Here is a 15,257-nt window from a genome sequence, read left to right as displayed (position 1 = left end):
GCCCACTGCTATTTTAATTGCGCTAGCTCAAGCCTTGCCAGCATGTCTGTACAGGGGGCCTGAGAGGATGCTTCCAGCTGCAGTGTAGATATACCCCCTCCCCAAGACATCAGACATTTTTAACTCTAGCTGAGGATATTTGACCACAAACTAACTGAATTTAAGATGCAAAGAAGGGGGAAGAGTAGCACGTAATGATATTCTAACATGAGATTTCTGTAAAGCAAACTGTTATAATGGAGAAAGACATTGGGCATCATAAAATAAGTTTTGGATGGGGGAGGGGAGAGAAATGGAAAGTCTAAGAAGACAATTTAATCAGAGAATCTAGTAGTTTTTTAAATTTGGGATTAAGCCAAGAAGGGGTAGATTTAGGCTCGGTGATTAAAACTTCCAGTACTCAAACAATCCATCTCTCTGTTAGGGCTTTCTATAGCGTATCATTGTAGTACCTAATGCTCAGGACACTCTGCATACTTAATAAGTTTGGGGGAAAACCACTGCATGAAATAATGCCAACTGGAAGGGTGAAAGGCAATTCCAAACATAGCAAGTCAGTTCTCATCAGGGGATTTTGCAGGACAGCATCACACTATCACTGAGTATTTGAAGGAAAAAACAAACAGAAACAGGTAAAGATCAACTCTTATTTACTTATCATGGGAAAACTTGGTAAGGCATTAATTTCTTTGTAAGACAGCATGAAAAGGTAGGAGCAATATATTCAGAAGGAAAGTTAGGTTCAGAGTATTACCATGTTAATGGCATCTAATCTCCCCCATTATGTCAGGCCTACTTTAACTATGCCTCCTTTACAATCTTTAATATTTGGGGACATAATCCGTGTGCAAGACAATACACCAGCCAATTTCAGAATTAATTTTAAACCAGCTATCTTGACTGCACAGCAGCAGGAGGGAGTGCGACTACTTCATACTCTGCTAGCAAGAATGTCTGTTTTGGGGTGAGGGGTTGGTCAAACCAACCAACTTGCATTTAGATTTGGATAAAACTTTTTTAAAATTTTGAATTTTACAGATTAAACTGTTTATCATCTAAATACATTGAATTACCTTCTGTATAGTTTTTCCAGGAGTATATATTATATCTTGCACAAAAGTCACCATTCACTGTCATGTGCTAAAATAATATAGCATTATTTGCTACCAGTTTTCATGTACCGGAACTTTCAACTTCACACATCACTTCTGCTCTATTTCTTTTGGTAAGAATATCTTCATTATCCCATTAATTATTATTTACAGCAACCTCCTTAATGTACATAGCTCTTTAGAGGATGTTAACCCTTACAGCAGACTGACCAATTTTTCCACTCCCTCTCCCTTATAGAAATAAAATGCGTTGTAATTATTACAAAAAAAAAAATTGGACTTGTTTGCAGAAACAGTGATCAAAATGAATTGAGGATTAAACCTGTGCGGTACTCAACTGTCTATGAAAATTAACAGGTAACACACTCGAGGTGAGACTAGAGGATCATGATTGCTTTTGGCCTTGGAATCTGATCTGGCAGTATGACAGAGGCAATGCAATTGTGTGGGTAGGACAATGGACAGACTCAATGTCCAGCAACCATGACATTTTTTCCCCTAGGTAGGTCAGGCCTTAAAAGCCCAGAGGGCAAAGAGAGATGTAGGAATGGAATCTGTGTAATGGTTGCTGGAGGCTACCATGGAAAAACAAAAAAAGCAAGCTACCCCAAATGCCCCAGCCCCATTTTGCTAGACACTATACAGACATTTTAGATGTTAGCCTGGAACCGAGCTTCAGTTACACTGAAATGTTCAGAAGTAATGTCAAATACAGCTAAAGAATATTTATATGTATTTATACTTAGTGCCTTACAGCAGGAGTCATTTCTTTCATTAAACAGATTAAATGGGTCTAGTTTCAGTCCTCTGCCCCGTCCCATAAAATGGAGTATTTGCCAGGTTTTCAGCCTTCCAGGGTCCAAAAGGCAGCTAAGCTTGTCATAGATTAATGCTACCGATTAGTTCAAATTGCCTGTAGTCAAACCCTATCTTCCACTGTCCTGACTACCCACAAATTTCACTCACATGAGGCAAACTTCAACTAGAACATGGAGGATATAAACCTCAAAATCTTCTGAACTTTAGAGAAACTCTAGAAAAAGTGTTTAAGGGCCAAGCCTTCCCAGGGTGGAAAGGCTCTGGTATCTTCAGTGACTACCCTGCCATGGCAGACATCCCTTCCTCCACACAGCTACAACCATACAGTCATGTGCATCTGACATGACCTTACTGAATGTTAGCTTTATAAATAGCTACATTTGGGAGCTCCAGGCAGTCTTTAAAAATATGAGTAATTATACCTTGAAACTAAGCTGTAACTAGAGCTAGCCAGTTTCTGTAAGAGATGATAATTTTAGACACTTGTAAGGTGGTACCTGGAGGCAATTACATTACTTGCAACCATCAACAGCTGTAGGAGCCTAATATTCTTTCATCTCAATCTTAAAGGTCATCTGTGTTTCACTTATTTAATTTCAGTCTTCTAGGCAGGGCTGGCTTCAGCATTTCTGCCGCCCCAAGCCAAAAAAAAAAAAAAAAAGCAGCCGCGATCGGCAGCGGCAACTGGGGGGGGGAGGGGGGGGGAAGGCCGTGATCGGCGGTGGCAGTTCAGCGGCAGGTCGTTCTCTCCTAGAGGGAGTGAGGGACCTGCCGCCCCCGAATTGCCGCAGGTGCTGTCCCTCTCCCTTGGCCGCCCCAAGCACCTGCTTGTTAAGCTGGTGCCTGGAGCTGGCCCTGCTTCTAGGAAGCTGGAGGCATTCAGCTCTGTTGCTGGACCTTTCCATCCTGATCATCTGTTCCTACCCATACAAGAATTCCAGAATCAAGTTTTATTTATGGGGAAAAGACTAATGATAACACTAATACAGAATTGATCAGCAAAACTCCTGTTTTTGTGGTTTAATTTCCAGTATGGTTAATGACACAAAGCAGAGACACAAATTATTGTAATCATCTGTCTTTAGGAGAATTGAGTTTCTTGCGTCTTCTCTGATACCTGGAAGAAAAAAGAATTGCAGTGATAATTTGGAACGTATTCTTGGATTTTTCCTGTCAGGATTTGTTTGTAACCAGTAGTCTACAGCCTACATATTAGTAGTGCTATAAAAAGATACACAAGCTGATCAACACATTTGTCTCCTGTTCACAAGGTGTTACCTACATAAATAACACTGCCCCTTCTACTGCTGCATGAACAAGTACACAATACAACCAACTTGAAAATTCACATCTGAATCTTGTACCTACTTTAGTTACAACCATCATGACCAAGATTATTAAAAGCAATTGGCAAATAAAACTTCAGTTTTTCCAAGTTTATTTATTCTACGCACGTGACAGCACTTTGGATAAAATTCATTTCACTAGACGGTCAGATAGCTTTTCCCTTGCTGAAAAGGGTCCTTAAAACTCAAGAAAATAAAAAATGACCTGATCCTTCATAAGGATCTGCTCATATGACTCCATCAATGACTCCCTCCCACTTTCTAAACGCATTTAAAACAAAACAAACTCAGAACATCCTTTAAAAAAAAAAAAAAAAAGGTATGGCCTAACGGGTATTTTTTAAATAGTCAATTTCACTAAAAATTCAAGTGGACAGTGTCCTTTCAACTAAAACTAGCACTACACTAAATCAGAAGAAGATATCCCTGATTTCATATACAAGAAAATGAAATTTTGTTGCTTATTGCGAAAGAGCAGAGTTTTTACAAGTTTCTACAATCAATTCTTCCTCATCTAATCCCATATGCTCTTTCTTATATAACGGCAGTCATTCAGGGAAGAATTTGGACCAGCTCTTCAGTTCTCTGTTAATTTCAGCCAACTTAAAGTTTTATGAAGCCACTTTAGAAAGGACTCTCAACAGAAGCTAAAACAGACTTTGTTTCAACTGGCACAGCTGAACACAGATAGTGCTTAAAGTGGAAGTAACTTGATCAGGAGTGCTTCCTCCTCACAAATCTTATCTTTTAAGAGACTGCAAATATAAGAGCTGACAATGCTTCCCTATCACAGGCCCTTTAAGACAAAGGAGCATCCACGGTTTTTCACAGTAACTTAAGACTCTAAAAGCAACTGCTACTAGGAAGGATTCTAGAAAGTTATCACTGGAGGAGGTAAGTATTCAAAAAGGGTAGATAATGCTGAGAATTTTAATTTCCCAAAGGCTATAAGTCTCCGAAAAGAAAATAATTTGACCTCAGTTCTCCCACTTTGGTCAGTAACTAAGGTCTTGTCTACACTACGGACATATTACCAAATTTATCAGCGTTGCTGATATTGGTGTAGCTCCACTGTTGTTCAGAATGTTGGAAGCCCTAGTGTAGACTGTCACTGGTAAGCACTGTGTCATCTAACCCTGCTCAGAGCAGGTCTAATCGACAACAGAGATATTAGGCAGAAACTAATGTTCTTGGTCAAATGTACTTTACATAATAGATTGGTTTCACAGTAAGACATTAACGAAGAATACAAGAATTATCATCTAATCAATCAGATGAAGAAAAATAATCTCCTTTGACATTACTATACAATACCCTTTTTGGTGCAATTCTAAGACCGTATCGCCAGTGAAAATTCCTTAAGGAATTTATCCCTATGTAAAATTAAGTGTTATGTAAAATACTTAATAGTTTGATGCTAACATTATTATGCCATACCTAATGAGTTACCGTAGGAGTGAATTTAGCCCATGTTATTTATTCCTCTTTCCCTTCAACCCCCAAAGGACAAATACTTCAGAAAAGACACTTACTGTCCCACAGGGTACCAGCGATGTTTTGTTGTATAAAACATTTTGCTGAGCTCCTCAAATGTAGGACCTTTGCTATTCTTTAGCTCCTTCACTTCCAATCTAGATTTCAGTACTTGATCATGTGTTTCTTCTTTGTTATCCACTGGATCTGGTCGAGGTATGGGCTACAATATCATCAGTAATGAGCACATTACTTTAGTAAGCTTTTAGTATTTTTTAACTCTAATTAAAACATTTAACCACTTCCCTGAACTGTTCACAATCTATCACTGCAGTATTTTACTACTGCACAAGAATTAGAAAGTGAAACTGTCTCTAAACAAAAAGTCTATTTAGTCTGTTTTATCTTATCCAAGTTGAATAAGTGCAAGGAATACAAAGGGCACAAATGATGTAAAGACAACTATCAAAATCTAAGGTTTTAGGCTCCTATAGACTGCCAGATTTGCTTTGATTAAAATCAATCTACTCTGTGCCTGTCCTACTCTGGTTGTAAGTCTTTCCCAGAATTGTATCCCCCATGCCTACAGGGGAATCTGTCTGCATCCCCTGCAGGTGAATCTCTCCTGTGGACTCTATAGCACAGAGAGATGAAGTGATCACACAGGAGTGAGTGGCAGTCAGGAGGAAAACCCAGCTTTGTTCATTCAGGTTCATATACTGTACCCATCTCAATAGTACATTTTCCCTGCTCCCAACAACAGTTTGAACTACCTCTAGATCAGAGGTGGGCAAACTACTGCCCACGGGACCCTCCTACCCGGCCCCTGAGCTCCTGCCCCGGGAGGCTAGCACCCAGCCCCTCCCTTGCTATTCCCCCTCCCCCGCAGCCACAGCTCGCTCTGCTGCCGTCCCAATGCTCTGGGCAGCAGGGCTGCGAGCTCCTGGGGCAGCGCAGCTGCACAGCCAGGGCCTGACCCGGTGCTATGAGCTGCTCTGCAGCATGCCTGGCTCCAGCCGGGCGGCGCAGCTGCCTGTCCTAGTGCTCTGGGCGGTGTGGCTGTGGCGCCACCAGCCACTGGTGCTCCAGGCAGCGCGGTAAGGGGGCAAGGGGGGTTGGATAGAGGGCAGGGGAGTTCAGGGGGCTGGGCAGGGCAGGGGTGTGGATAGGGGTCGGGGTAGTCAGAGGGCAGGGAACGGGGGGGTTGAATGGGGGTAGGGGTCCCGGGGGGGCAGTCAGGAATGAGAGGAGGGGTTGGATGGGGTTCTGGGGGCTGTCAGGGGACAGGGAATGGGAGGTTGGATGGGGCAGGAGTCCTGGGGGACTGTTGGGAGCGAGAAGCTGGGGGGGGTCGGATGGGGGCAGGGCTGGGCCACGCCTGGCTGTTTGGGGAGGCACAGCCTCCGCTAACCGGCACTCCATACAATTTTGGAAACCTTATGTGGCCCGCAGGCCAAAAATTTTGCCCACCCCTGCTCTAGATAGTAGCCAAATTCATATCACAATATTCTGGCCATGTTATCCAGTATACTGAGACACTTAAGGAGAGCTAAAAAAGGGATAGCCCAAAAGAACATTGTTAGCCAAATTAAAGATTGTCTGTGCTTTCAAGCAAACAGGAAACATAGTTGTGCAAATCTGTATATACCTTTGTGTGCTCATATGGAATTTCAACTGAAGGATGGTAGCAGACAATTGTCCTTCCATCTGATGTCATGGCAAGTTCCACTTTACTATAAATGATGAAAACATTATACAGATCAGTATATGCCCTTATTCCTATCAAGTCCACCCTCTTGCTCAGGTGAGAGCACTCTGGAAGAGACATGAGTCAGACTGGCTGACCAAGAAACGGGCGGAAAGTCTAGGGTATTACGTGCATAAGTTTGCTATCTAAAGTTGAAAAGACATCTTGAAAATTTTACTCACTAAGTGATTTAGCAGACTAAGAACCACTGACTTTCAATGGGACTTAGACTTCCGAGTCACTTAGACATCTCTGAAAATTGTACCCAGCACCAGGGTTAAGTGCATAAGATTTCCAGATAGTTTCCTTGTAGTATTTTGTATCTTGTTTGTTTTTTTGAAAATATTTAGAAACTAGGCTTAAAATGTCTACAAGATACCTAGAAGCCAGAAATAAAGCACGAAAGACAATGGCAACTAGCCCCCTCAATAAATTCCAGGGCCAATGCCCTACAAAAGAGTCCAGCACCTCTAATCCACTGGCCAGGAAAGGGAGCTGGGATTTCTACCAAGTGCTAGGCCCTACCAGTCAGCTTCTACCTAGTAAGCATGATAAATGTGAAGCTCCACCAAACTCATTCTGCTGGAAGAGATGAGGCTTGTCTCATCTTCCCTGGAGAGCCCGTTAGTGTCTGAGGTGAGAGGGGTCTACACTATTCTAAGGCTGAGGGGGGATATGATTGCTATCTTTAAATATATCAGAGGGATAAATACAAGGGAGGGAGAGGAATTATTCCAGCTTAGTACTAATGTGGACACGAGAACGAATGGATATAAACTGGCCGTGCAGAAGTTTAGGCTTGAAATTAGACGAAGGTTTCTGACCGTCAGAGAGGTGAAATATTGGAACGGCCTTCCGAGGGAAACGGTGGGGGCGAAGGACCTGTCTGGTTTTAAGATTAAGTTAGATAAGTTTATGGAGGGAATGGTTTAATGGAAAAACATGATTTTAGCCAAAGGAATACCGTGCCATTGCAGGTAAATAGTATAATGGCTAACAAGGGTCAGGCTGGAGACTCTTGCCTACATGCTCGGGGTTTTACTGATCGCCATATTTGGGGTCGGGAAGGAATTTTCCTCCAGGGTAGATTGGCAGAGGCCCTGGAGGTTTTTCGCCTTCCTCCGCAGCATGGGGCGGGGATCGCGAGCAAGAGGGTTCTCTGCCAATTGAAGTCACTAAGCCACAGGATTTGGGGACTTCAACAGCAGAGTCAAGGGAAGGGGTAGGGACGGCTTTGTGGCCTGCAGCATGCAGGGGGTCAGACCAGATGATCATAATGGTCCCTTCTGACCTTAAAGTCTATGAGTCTATGAACCTCCTTTCCCCACCTTTTTTAGATTTCTACCCAGTAAAGAACTCCAGTAACTGATTATGTTGCTACTCAACTTTCCCAAGCAGCTGCATGGAAGTGCCAGTACTTTTGTCTAAGTACTGAAAAGCAGCCATGCTCTTTAATTTCACCGGGCCTCTTGACAAACCTATGAATATCAGCAGAGGCACAACAGCCCTTTGTCTATAGAAGACAACACTGCATTGATTTTTCACTTAATTCACATTTGGAACGTTAGTTTCACAAGCCTTATGTCTAGAAACAAGGCTCTTCAGAAAATGGCTAGATCAATCCAAAACTTGCAAAAGGAATAATTGGCATAAAGAAAACAGCAAGACTAACAGCAGATAGGGCAATTACTCCAATATTTATCCCTGAAGCTATGGGTCAAATGAAGTCCATAGTTGGTCAAAATAGATTTGATTGTGTACCAGTTATAGTCTTCTGGAAGGACTGAATATGTAGATTTATGGCGAGCACAATGCACTGCTCCATCTGCAAAGATGAGAAAAAACATCAGTGAGAACAAATGAAACTGCAACAAAATTAACTTTACACCTGCATTCCGTTATCTCAAACATGAGTGAGCTCAACCAGAAATGCACATTCAGTTTAAGTTTAACGAATCCATTTAAAAAGTGTCTTGAATATCATGCCAATATTTCAATCCTATTATAATACATATTTCTAGAACTGCAACTGGCCCAGTACTTGGGTGCTATCCCAGGATTATCCTTGTGGTACTCTAAGAAGTTGCAAAAAACCCATACCATACCAAAGCAAGCACACTACTCCTAAAGTAATAGTTTCTTGCACAATGAAATAAAAACATTGCTATATTATAGGGTTGCATTACTTTTTTGCTTCTGTAGGCCAAACTCTGCACTCAATTAGAGAAAGCCCCATATTAAGCTGCTGCCTGCTTCTAGTGTGTGTACAGGAGTGATGACGGGACCATGAGGGAGGCAGAAATAGGGATTGGGGAGGTGGAGGTTACATTCCCCAGCCCCTGCTCATAGAGCTGCCTTGCCCTTTACCCTCTACTCAGCCTATGCCTCCTTCCTCTTCTCACCTGATCCCAGAGGTTGATCCCCTTGCCCAAAGCCCTGGCTGGGAATCAGTTCCCACAAACACAGGGCCTGCCTTTCTCCTTCCAGGCAATTTTTGCAGAGGTTGATCTGAAACCCTAGGGTTTGTTATAGACAGTCTCTGCCCTGCCCCCTCACTTTTAGTCCCTGATTTTTCCATCTCTACTTCCCCCATTCCTGGTCTCTGCTTCCTCATCACTCCCCACCACCACAACTCCCAACCCCCTGCCACTCCGCCCCGAGGTCCCTGCTCTCCCCTCCCACCCCACTATCTTCCAGTTCCTGCTGCTTCCCCCAACCCCACTCCTCCCTGCTCCATGTCCCTGTTTCTCCCTGACTCCCAAAACTCCTTCCTCTAAAACGCTTACTTTTCTTATACTCCAGGCTACGGACAATCTCCCCATGCAAGTTAAGATACTGCCTCTGATATGCAGCAGCAGGGGGCACCACAGAGATTCCTTTGCCTTGCAGTACTAGGCAGTCTGATTTTCCTGTAAAGCAGGCTGTCCTGGTTTTCCGATTTTCATCAAAATCAATAGGATTCTGCCCACTGATGCCTAGAACATTCCCTGAAATGTTGGAATTGATCAGATGCAGTGTTCACAAATTATCGCATTACATACAGACAAATAGAAATGCCAAGAAGTTATGTAGAACCTTGCTTTGCTGGGCTAATAGATGTATAGAATGAGAAATTATGAATACAAAGACTGTTATCCATGACAACATCCAATTCCAAAAATGCTTTCATGTTTCATAGAATTGCAGCATCTTCACTTTTCCCCGAAACTGTGTGGGGTTTTAGTTCAACAGTAATTCATGAGCTCATGCCTCATTGTTTCTGGTTCTGGCCAGATCACAGGGTAGTAAACTCATACATTTTATAGCTATCTTATAATGTACTCTTCCACTTGTGTGGGTTTGTTATTTTTAAATATTTGAGTTTCAGTGCGTCTCCACTTTGAAGATGATTTTATCAAGAAGTATGTGTAGTAGTAATCTGAACTTAGATTTATGGGTTTTTTTAAACTGACATTTTTCAGGGATTTATTAGGATGACATGCATATCTGTGTAAGAAATTAGGCTCATGAACGTCAAACTCATTACTGATATTTGAAAGTGATCATAAAAATAACTAGTCTGGGTACAGTTCTTCTAATGTTCCATTATTTTACTGTTTACTATAAGTATGGATATTGTTAAATATTAATACTCCATTGCTTATGGCAGATATGACACAAGTGTCTTACTTCCCACATATTTCACAAGAACAGGATTACATTCACAGGAAACAATAAGGAGTTTGGGAAGCAGAAAACCCAGAATCAGCACAACTATCAAAACATTTTTCTTCCAACTTTCGCTGTCACATTTTAGAAGACGTGACATAGCTCATCTTCGACTTTATATGGAGATACTATAAGATTTGCTTGGCGGTGCTTACAACTCCAGATACCCAGCGCTTTTTCTTCCACATATTGCTATCTTCAACTAACACCTCCCCAAAAGCCAATCTGAAATACTGCAAAAATCAGGCAACATTGCATATTATTGCTTCTTGTTCAAGAGAAGGTAAACACGAGCCTAAGAAATCAAGTCTTCAAATCTCAGATGCCTCCTAATGTTAAAATGCTCTTTAAAGCTTGGTTAATGGAGCTAATCTATTTTAAAGTTCAACACTGGAAACTTCAAGGGCAACCAAGTCAAAACGTGACTTAGTAACACAGCACATAACTCCATAAATATCAAACTTTAACCAGGTGAAATATAAAGGTCACTTCTCTGCCTGTGTTACTGTAAACTTTGCTCAGAGCTAAGTACCAATGCAAGAGTCTTTTAAAAAAGAAAAAGAAAACCAGAAAATTTCTAAACATAGGATTTTCATAAAGCAGCACTATTTCTTACTCTGTACTGAGGCCTGCCTACTGAATGTTGTTGCTACATGCATCCACATAGTATTGGACCACACAGCTCTTCTCAATGCTATTGCCATGGTCACAGGAGACAGAAAATTGGTGCTGGAGAAAGAAATATTCTGGACGCAAATGGTATCCTTTTTACTGCAGCACACACTTCTGAAGGAGCAGGTTTCATCACTGTTTAGGAGACAGAAGGGTTGACAATTAGATCTTGAATCTTTTATTAATAAACTATGAAAGATTTGACTTGCACTACACCTTATATATTGTTCAACAAGTGCTGGAAATATTTGTAATGAGTTAAGAATTAGCATCCACTTACTGAATAGTACTTCTGAGGGAATTCTGTACCAAAAAAATTAAATTCTGCGCACAATATTTTAAAATTCTGCATAATTTTATTTATCAAAATATTACAGTGATTATATTGTGTTATTTTGACAAATAAAATTATGCAGAATTTTAAAATTTTTAGGCACAGAATTTTTAATGCAGAATTCCCTCAAGAGTACATTACTTCTGTGTGGCACAATCTGGGTGTGGGCAGCTCAGTGGAGGGGTCCAGGTGTTTGTGGGGAGAGGGGGATCAGGATGCAAAGGGGCTCGTTGGGGGGTTCTGGGTGCAGGGGGAATGGGACTCTGTAGTGGAGTCCAGGTGAAGGTAGTTAGGGCTCAGCTGGGGGGGGAGGTGTGGGGGCTCAGCAGGCAGTCTGGGTGCTGGGGGAGTTGGGGTCAGGATTCAGCTGTTTAGGGGGCTCCCAATGCAGAGGGTGAGGCTCGGTGGGAGGGTTCAGGGTGCAGGGGGGGGAATAGGTTTGATGCGGAGGGAGTTGGAGGGAGCGCAAACGGGGAGCAGCTTCCTGTACTGTGACCCCTCCCCCCTGTGGTTAAGGAGCAATGGGGCCAGGAAGGGGAGGAAGGGATCACTGTACGCGGCGCTGCTCCTCCATCTGCCTGACCACCCTGCACCTAACCCCCACCCCACCCACTCAGAACCCCCATCCCACTCTTCATGCAGACTCCTTCTCCCCCCCCACCCCCCCAAGGTGTAGAGCTTCCTGCAGTCAGGGGAGATTTCTGGGGGTTGATTTGACCCAGCCCTGACTGCTCCGTGCAGGGGAGGGGGCAGAGAGACTTATCTGCGCTGCCAGGGAGGGGTTAGTGAGCACGGGTGCACTAACAGCAGAAGCTTTGCAGGAGAAGGCGCCTATAGTGAGTGTTCTACCCACTGTGCTAAAAGTTATAAGGTGGATACCACCACCTCCTCCAACCACTTGACTTATCTTTCCTTCCCTTCATGAACTGCCCTGCAGTTTAGGCAGGAGATAGGCATCTGGATGCTTAGAGTAAGGAAGCACTGCGCATGCTCAAAAGGCAGAAAGTTACACCTTGGGAACTTTTATCCTGAAAATGTAGGCACTGAGTGAGTTTAAGCACCTACAAGGTTCATTGGAAGTTTTAGCAATCACAGTGAAACCTAAAACTTGGACCTTTAAGTATCTCTGTGAATCTAGTCCTCGATCTCTATAATACACAGTGTATGGGCCTGGCTTCTTCAGATCTTGATAAGAACATCAGCATCCTTTTCAGAACACTTCAGAATCAGGGTTGTCAGCAAAACCACCCCTCACAGCAGACATGTATAGGATCTGGCACTGCTATCAAACGGATATATTTAAAACATTTCTCCTTGAGGCCTAATAGCTATGCCAATCAGGTGTGTAAAGAGGGAATGACCTGCCAGGTAGCTTGCCTATAATGAAAGCCATCCTATGCAACTTTATCAGAAACAAATGCAGAACATGTCTAGTAACTGCCACACCCCATTTCTGGATCAGGACATCTCTGACAGCACTTTTCAAATATGCTGAGACATAACATCACAATGTTAAGTGAGCTGAAAATATTTTTGTTGCAGCCTATGCAGACAGTGTTCTTGCATATCACACTAAGGACTCATTAATATTACCATCATAATGTAAGAGAGGTGTAAGATAATGCTGGGTTTGTAAGTTAAATTTTCCTGGGAGCACATAGTTAATAAAGATAAGGTTTACAGCATGTGTGGTCAGCAAGCAGATAGAAGCGGAGATCAAAAAGAAATTTTTACAGTTTAAAGCACCAAACTGTAGATTCATTCTCATGGGACAAGAGTGCCACCACTTTGTGTACTCTGCTTATACAGGGGAGTGCCAACAACCTCTGCATGCATGGCAGGATCTACCACGACACTGTCAGGCCTTCATTGTCCTGAACAGCACATAGTGCAGAGAAGGACCATGGTCACCTTAAATTAACCTTGAACCATATAGTGAAACTTTGTCAGCACAAAACTGATACCTGTGAAATACTGTAAAGGCTTTTTACAAAGAGCCACACTCCGAAAAGTTAAGCTCCACTGTTTCCGCCTTCTCTTTGGTCTTCAAATAAAAAACAAAACTAAGTTACACTGGGACTATAAAAGCCTTTAAAAATATTCAAGACAGATCAAAGGATGGAAGATTAATATATCATGTTTTGGGGAAAGACTCCTGTAATCCTCTAGGTTGTCCTGTCATCAAAACTAAGGCCACTTTACTTATGAACAAGAGCATCCACACAGCGATTTAAGGAGCTGTAAATTATGTGCATTAACTTCACCCCTCTATTGTGTTCAGGTAGACAAGCCCTGATTAAGGGAAGGGAATAAGGGAATTTGAGGGAGGAAAAGCCACTGTTAATTCCTTTACATTAAAATGCTTCAACTGGTTTTCCATGACACCCATATAAATGGGAAGCTGCAGAAAATCAGATGCAAATACTTCTGATGCAGTATTCACCACACAATCAGCATGAGAGTTGCAAAGCCATGAACAATAATGGTGCATCTAATATACGAGTCAGCATTATAGTTTGTAACCTATGCTAAGACAGTGTGTTTTTACCATAGAGTAACTAACATGCATTAGCTATCTCATTGTAAATACATAGTGGACACAAGGCACTTCAGTTTCACCAAAAGACAAACTAGGTAAGGTCAGCACTAGGACCCCATCCAACCAATATAAAGGATTAAGGTCCCCTCAGTCTTTTTTCTCAAGACTAAACATGACCCAAAGGTTAAAAAAACTGGGTAAGTTTTCTAAACGTTTTATCATTATTGTTTCTCTCCTCTGGACTCTCTCCAGTTTATCCACATCTTTCCTGAAGTGTGGCACCCAGAAGTAGACACAATATTCCAGTTGGGGGTCTCATCTGGGCTGAGTAGAGCGGGACAATTACCTCCTGTATCTTACATATGACACACTTGTTAATAAACCCCAAAATGTTATTAACCTTTTTCACAAAGGCATCACATTGTTGATACATGTTCAATTCATGATCCACTACAATCCCCAAATCCTCTTCAGCAGTACTACCCTTTAACCGGTTATTCCCCATTTTGTAGTTGTGCATTTGAGGTTTCCTTCCTAAATGAGTACTTTGCACTTTTCTTTATTGAATTTCATCTGGTTGATTTTAGACCAATTCTGTCATTTGTCAAGGTCACTTGGAATTCTAATCCCGTCCACCAAAATGCTCGTTCCCCCTGCCCAGCTGGCAGCATCCACATATTTTATAAGCACATTCTCCACTTCCTTATCTATTTCATTAATGAAAAGCTGGACTAGTACAGGACCCAGAACTGAGCTATGTCCATGTACTTTGACAGCAAACCATTCATAGCAACTCTGAATATCTTTCAACCAGTTGTGCACCCACCGTATAGTAGTTTCGTGCAGACCACTAACATTTTGCTAGTTTGCTTATGAGACTATCGTGAGGTCAAAAGCCTTAATACAATTAACTTATCACATCTAATGCTTCCCCCTTCCACTGGGTTTAGAGCGGTAAGCCACAAAACAGCAACGAGAACAGGTGTTTGACCCTCCGGGGTTCCCAGCCCCCCCACGATCCTGCCCCTCCCCCGGGAACAGCAGGGACCACGCTGGAATCCCAGTAAGAGGGAGTAAAAGCAAAGACGACGGCAGACATTATTGCGCATGCTCAGTTCGCAAGCTCATTAACTGTCGAACAGCAATTCGGTTTGGCGGCAGGAGCAGATTATGACGTTACGTCTCCGGCCGCTCACGCGCTGCTCAGCCTCCCGCCGCGGCCCATCATCGCCTTTCATCCCTCTGCGCCCCCCGCCGAGCCCACCAGTCACACAGCACCGCTGGAGCCCAGAGCCAGGCCGCGCCCGGCCGGTTGGGACCGACGCCGATGGGGGAAGCAGCGGTTACCTGGCCCGGCCCAGAGAGTGGCGCCATCATCTTGTTCTGTGAGGCTCCACAGATTCAACTGAGAGATGTTCAATGAATCAATCAGTCTGTAGGTACTCGCCCAATGCCTTCCTCGCGATGCCCGGAAGCAGTGATGTATATTTCCTGTGACGTAGACACA

The 15,257-nt window shown here is 42.9% G+C and overlaps 1 protein-coding gene across 6 annotated transcripts in view; it reads right to left on the bottom strand.

The window, feature by feature from the left end:
- Positions 1-15,257, bottom strand: part of MRPL42 (mitochondrial ribosomal protein L42) — a 26,017-nt gene extending 10,760 nt beyond the window's left edge. Inside the window, exons 1-8 of one of the 6 annotated variants that reach the window (XM_042859830.2) lie at positions 15,098-15,246; positions 13,176-13,255; positions 10,822-11,012; positions 9,284-9,484; positions 8,259-8,322; positions 6,399-6,483; positions 4,810-4,973; positions 634-3,048 (exon numbers count right to left, since the gene is read on the bottom strand). In XM_042859830.2, the coding sequence (XP_042715764.2) occupies positions 3,003-3,048; positions 4,810-4,973; positions 6,399-6,483; positions 8,259-8,322; positions 9,284-9,484; positions 10,822-10,909 (648 nt within the window). In that variant the 5' untranslated portion in view covers positions 10,910-11,012; positions 13,176-13,255; positions 15,098-15,246 and the 3' untranslated portion in view covers positions 634-3,002. Of the gene's footprint in view, positions 1-633; positions 3,049-4,809; positions 4,974-6,398; positions 6,484-8,258; positions 8,323-9,283; positions 9,485-10,821; positions 11,013-13,175; positions 13,256-15,097 lie in introns of those variants that run through there. The other 5 variants (XM_008178729.3, XM_065573860.1, XM_065573741.1 and 2 more) reach the window with 5 other exon arrangements.

The sequence above is a fragment of the Chrysemys picta genome, chromosome 1 (genome assembly GCF_011386835.1).
Source record: "Chrysemys picta bellii isolate R12L10 chromosome 1, ASM1138683v2, whole genome shotgun sequence".
Lineage (NCBI taxonomy): Eukaryota > Metazoa > Chordata > Testudines > Emydidae > Chrysemys > Chrysemys picta.
The sequence above is the reverse complement of the archived record's forward strand: the minus strand, read 5'-3'. Positions and strand labels throughout refer to the sequence as shown.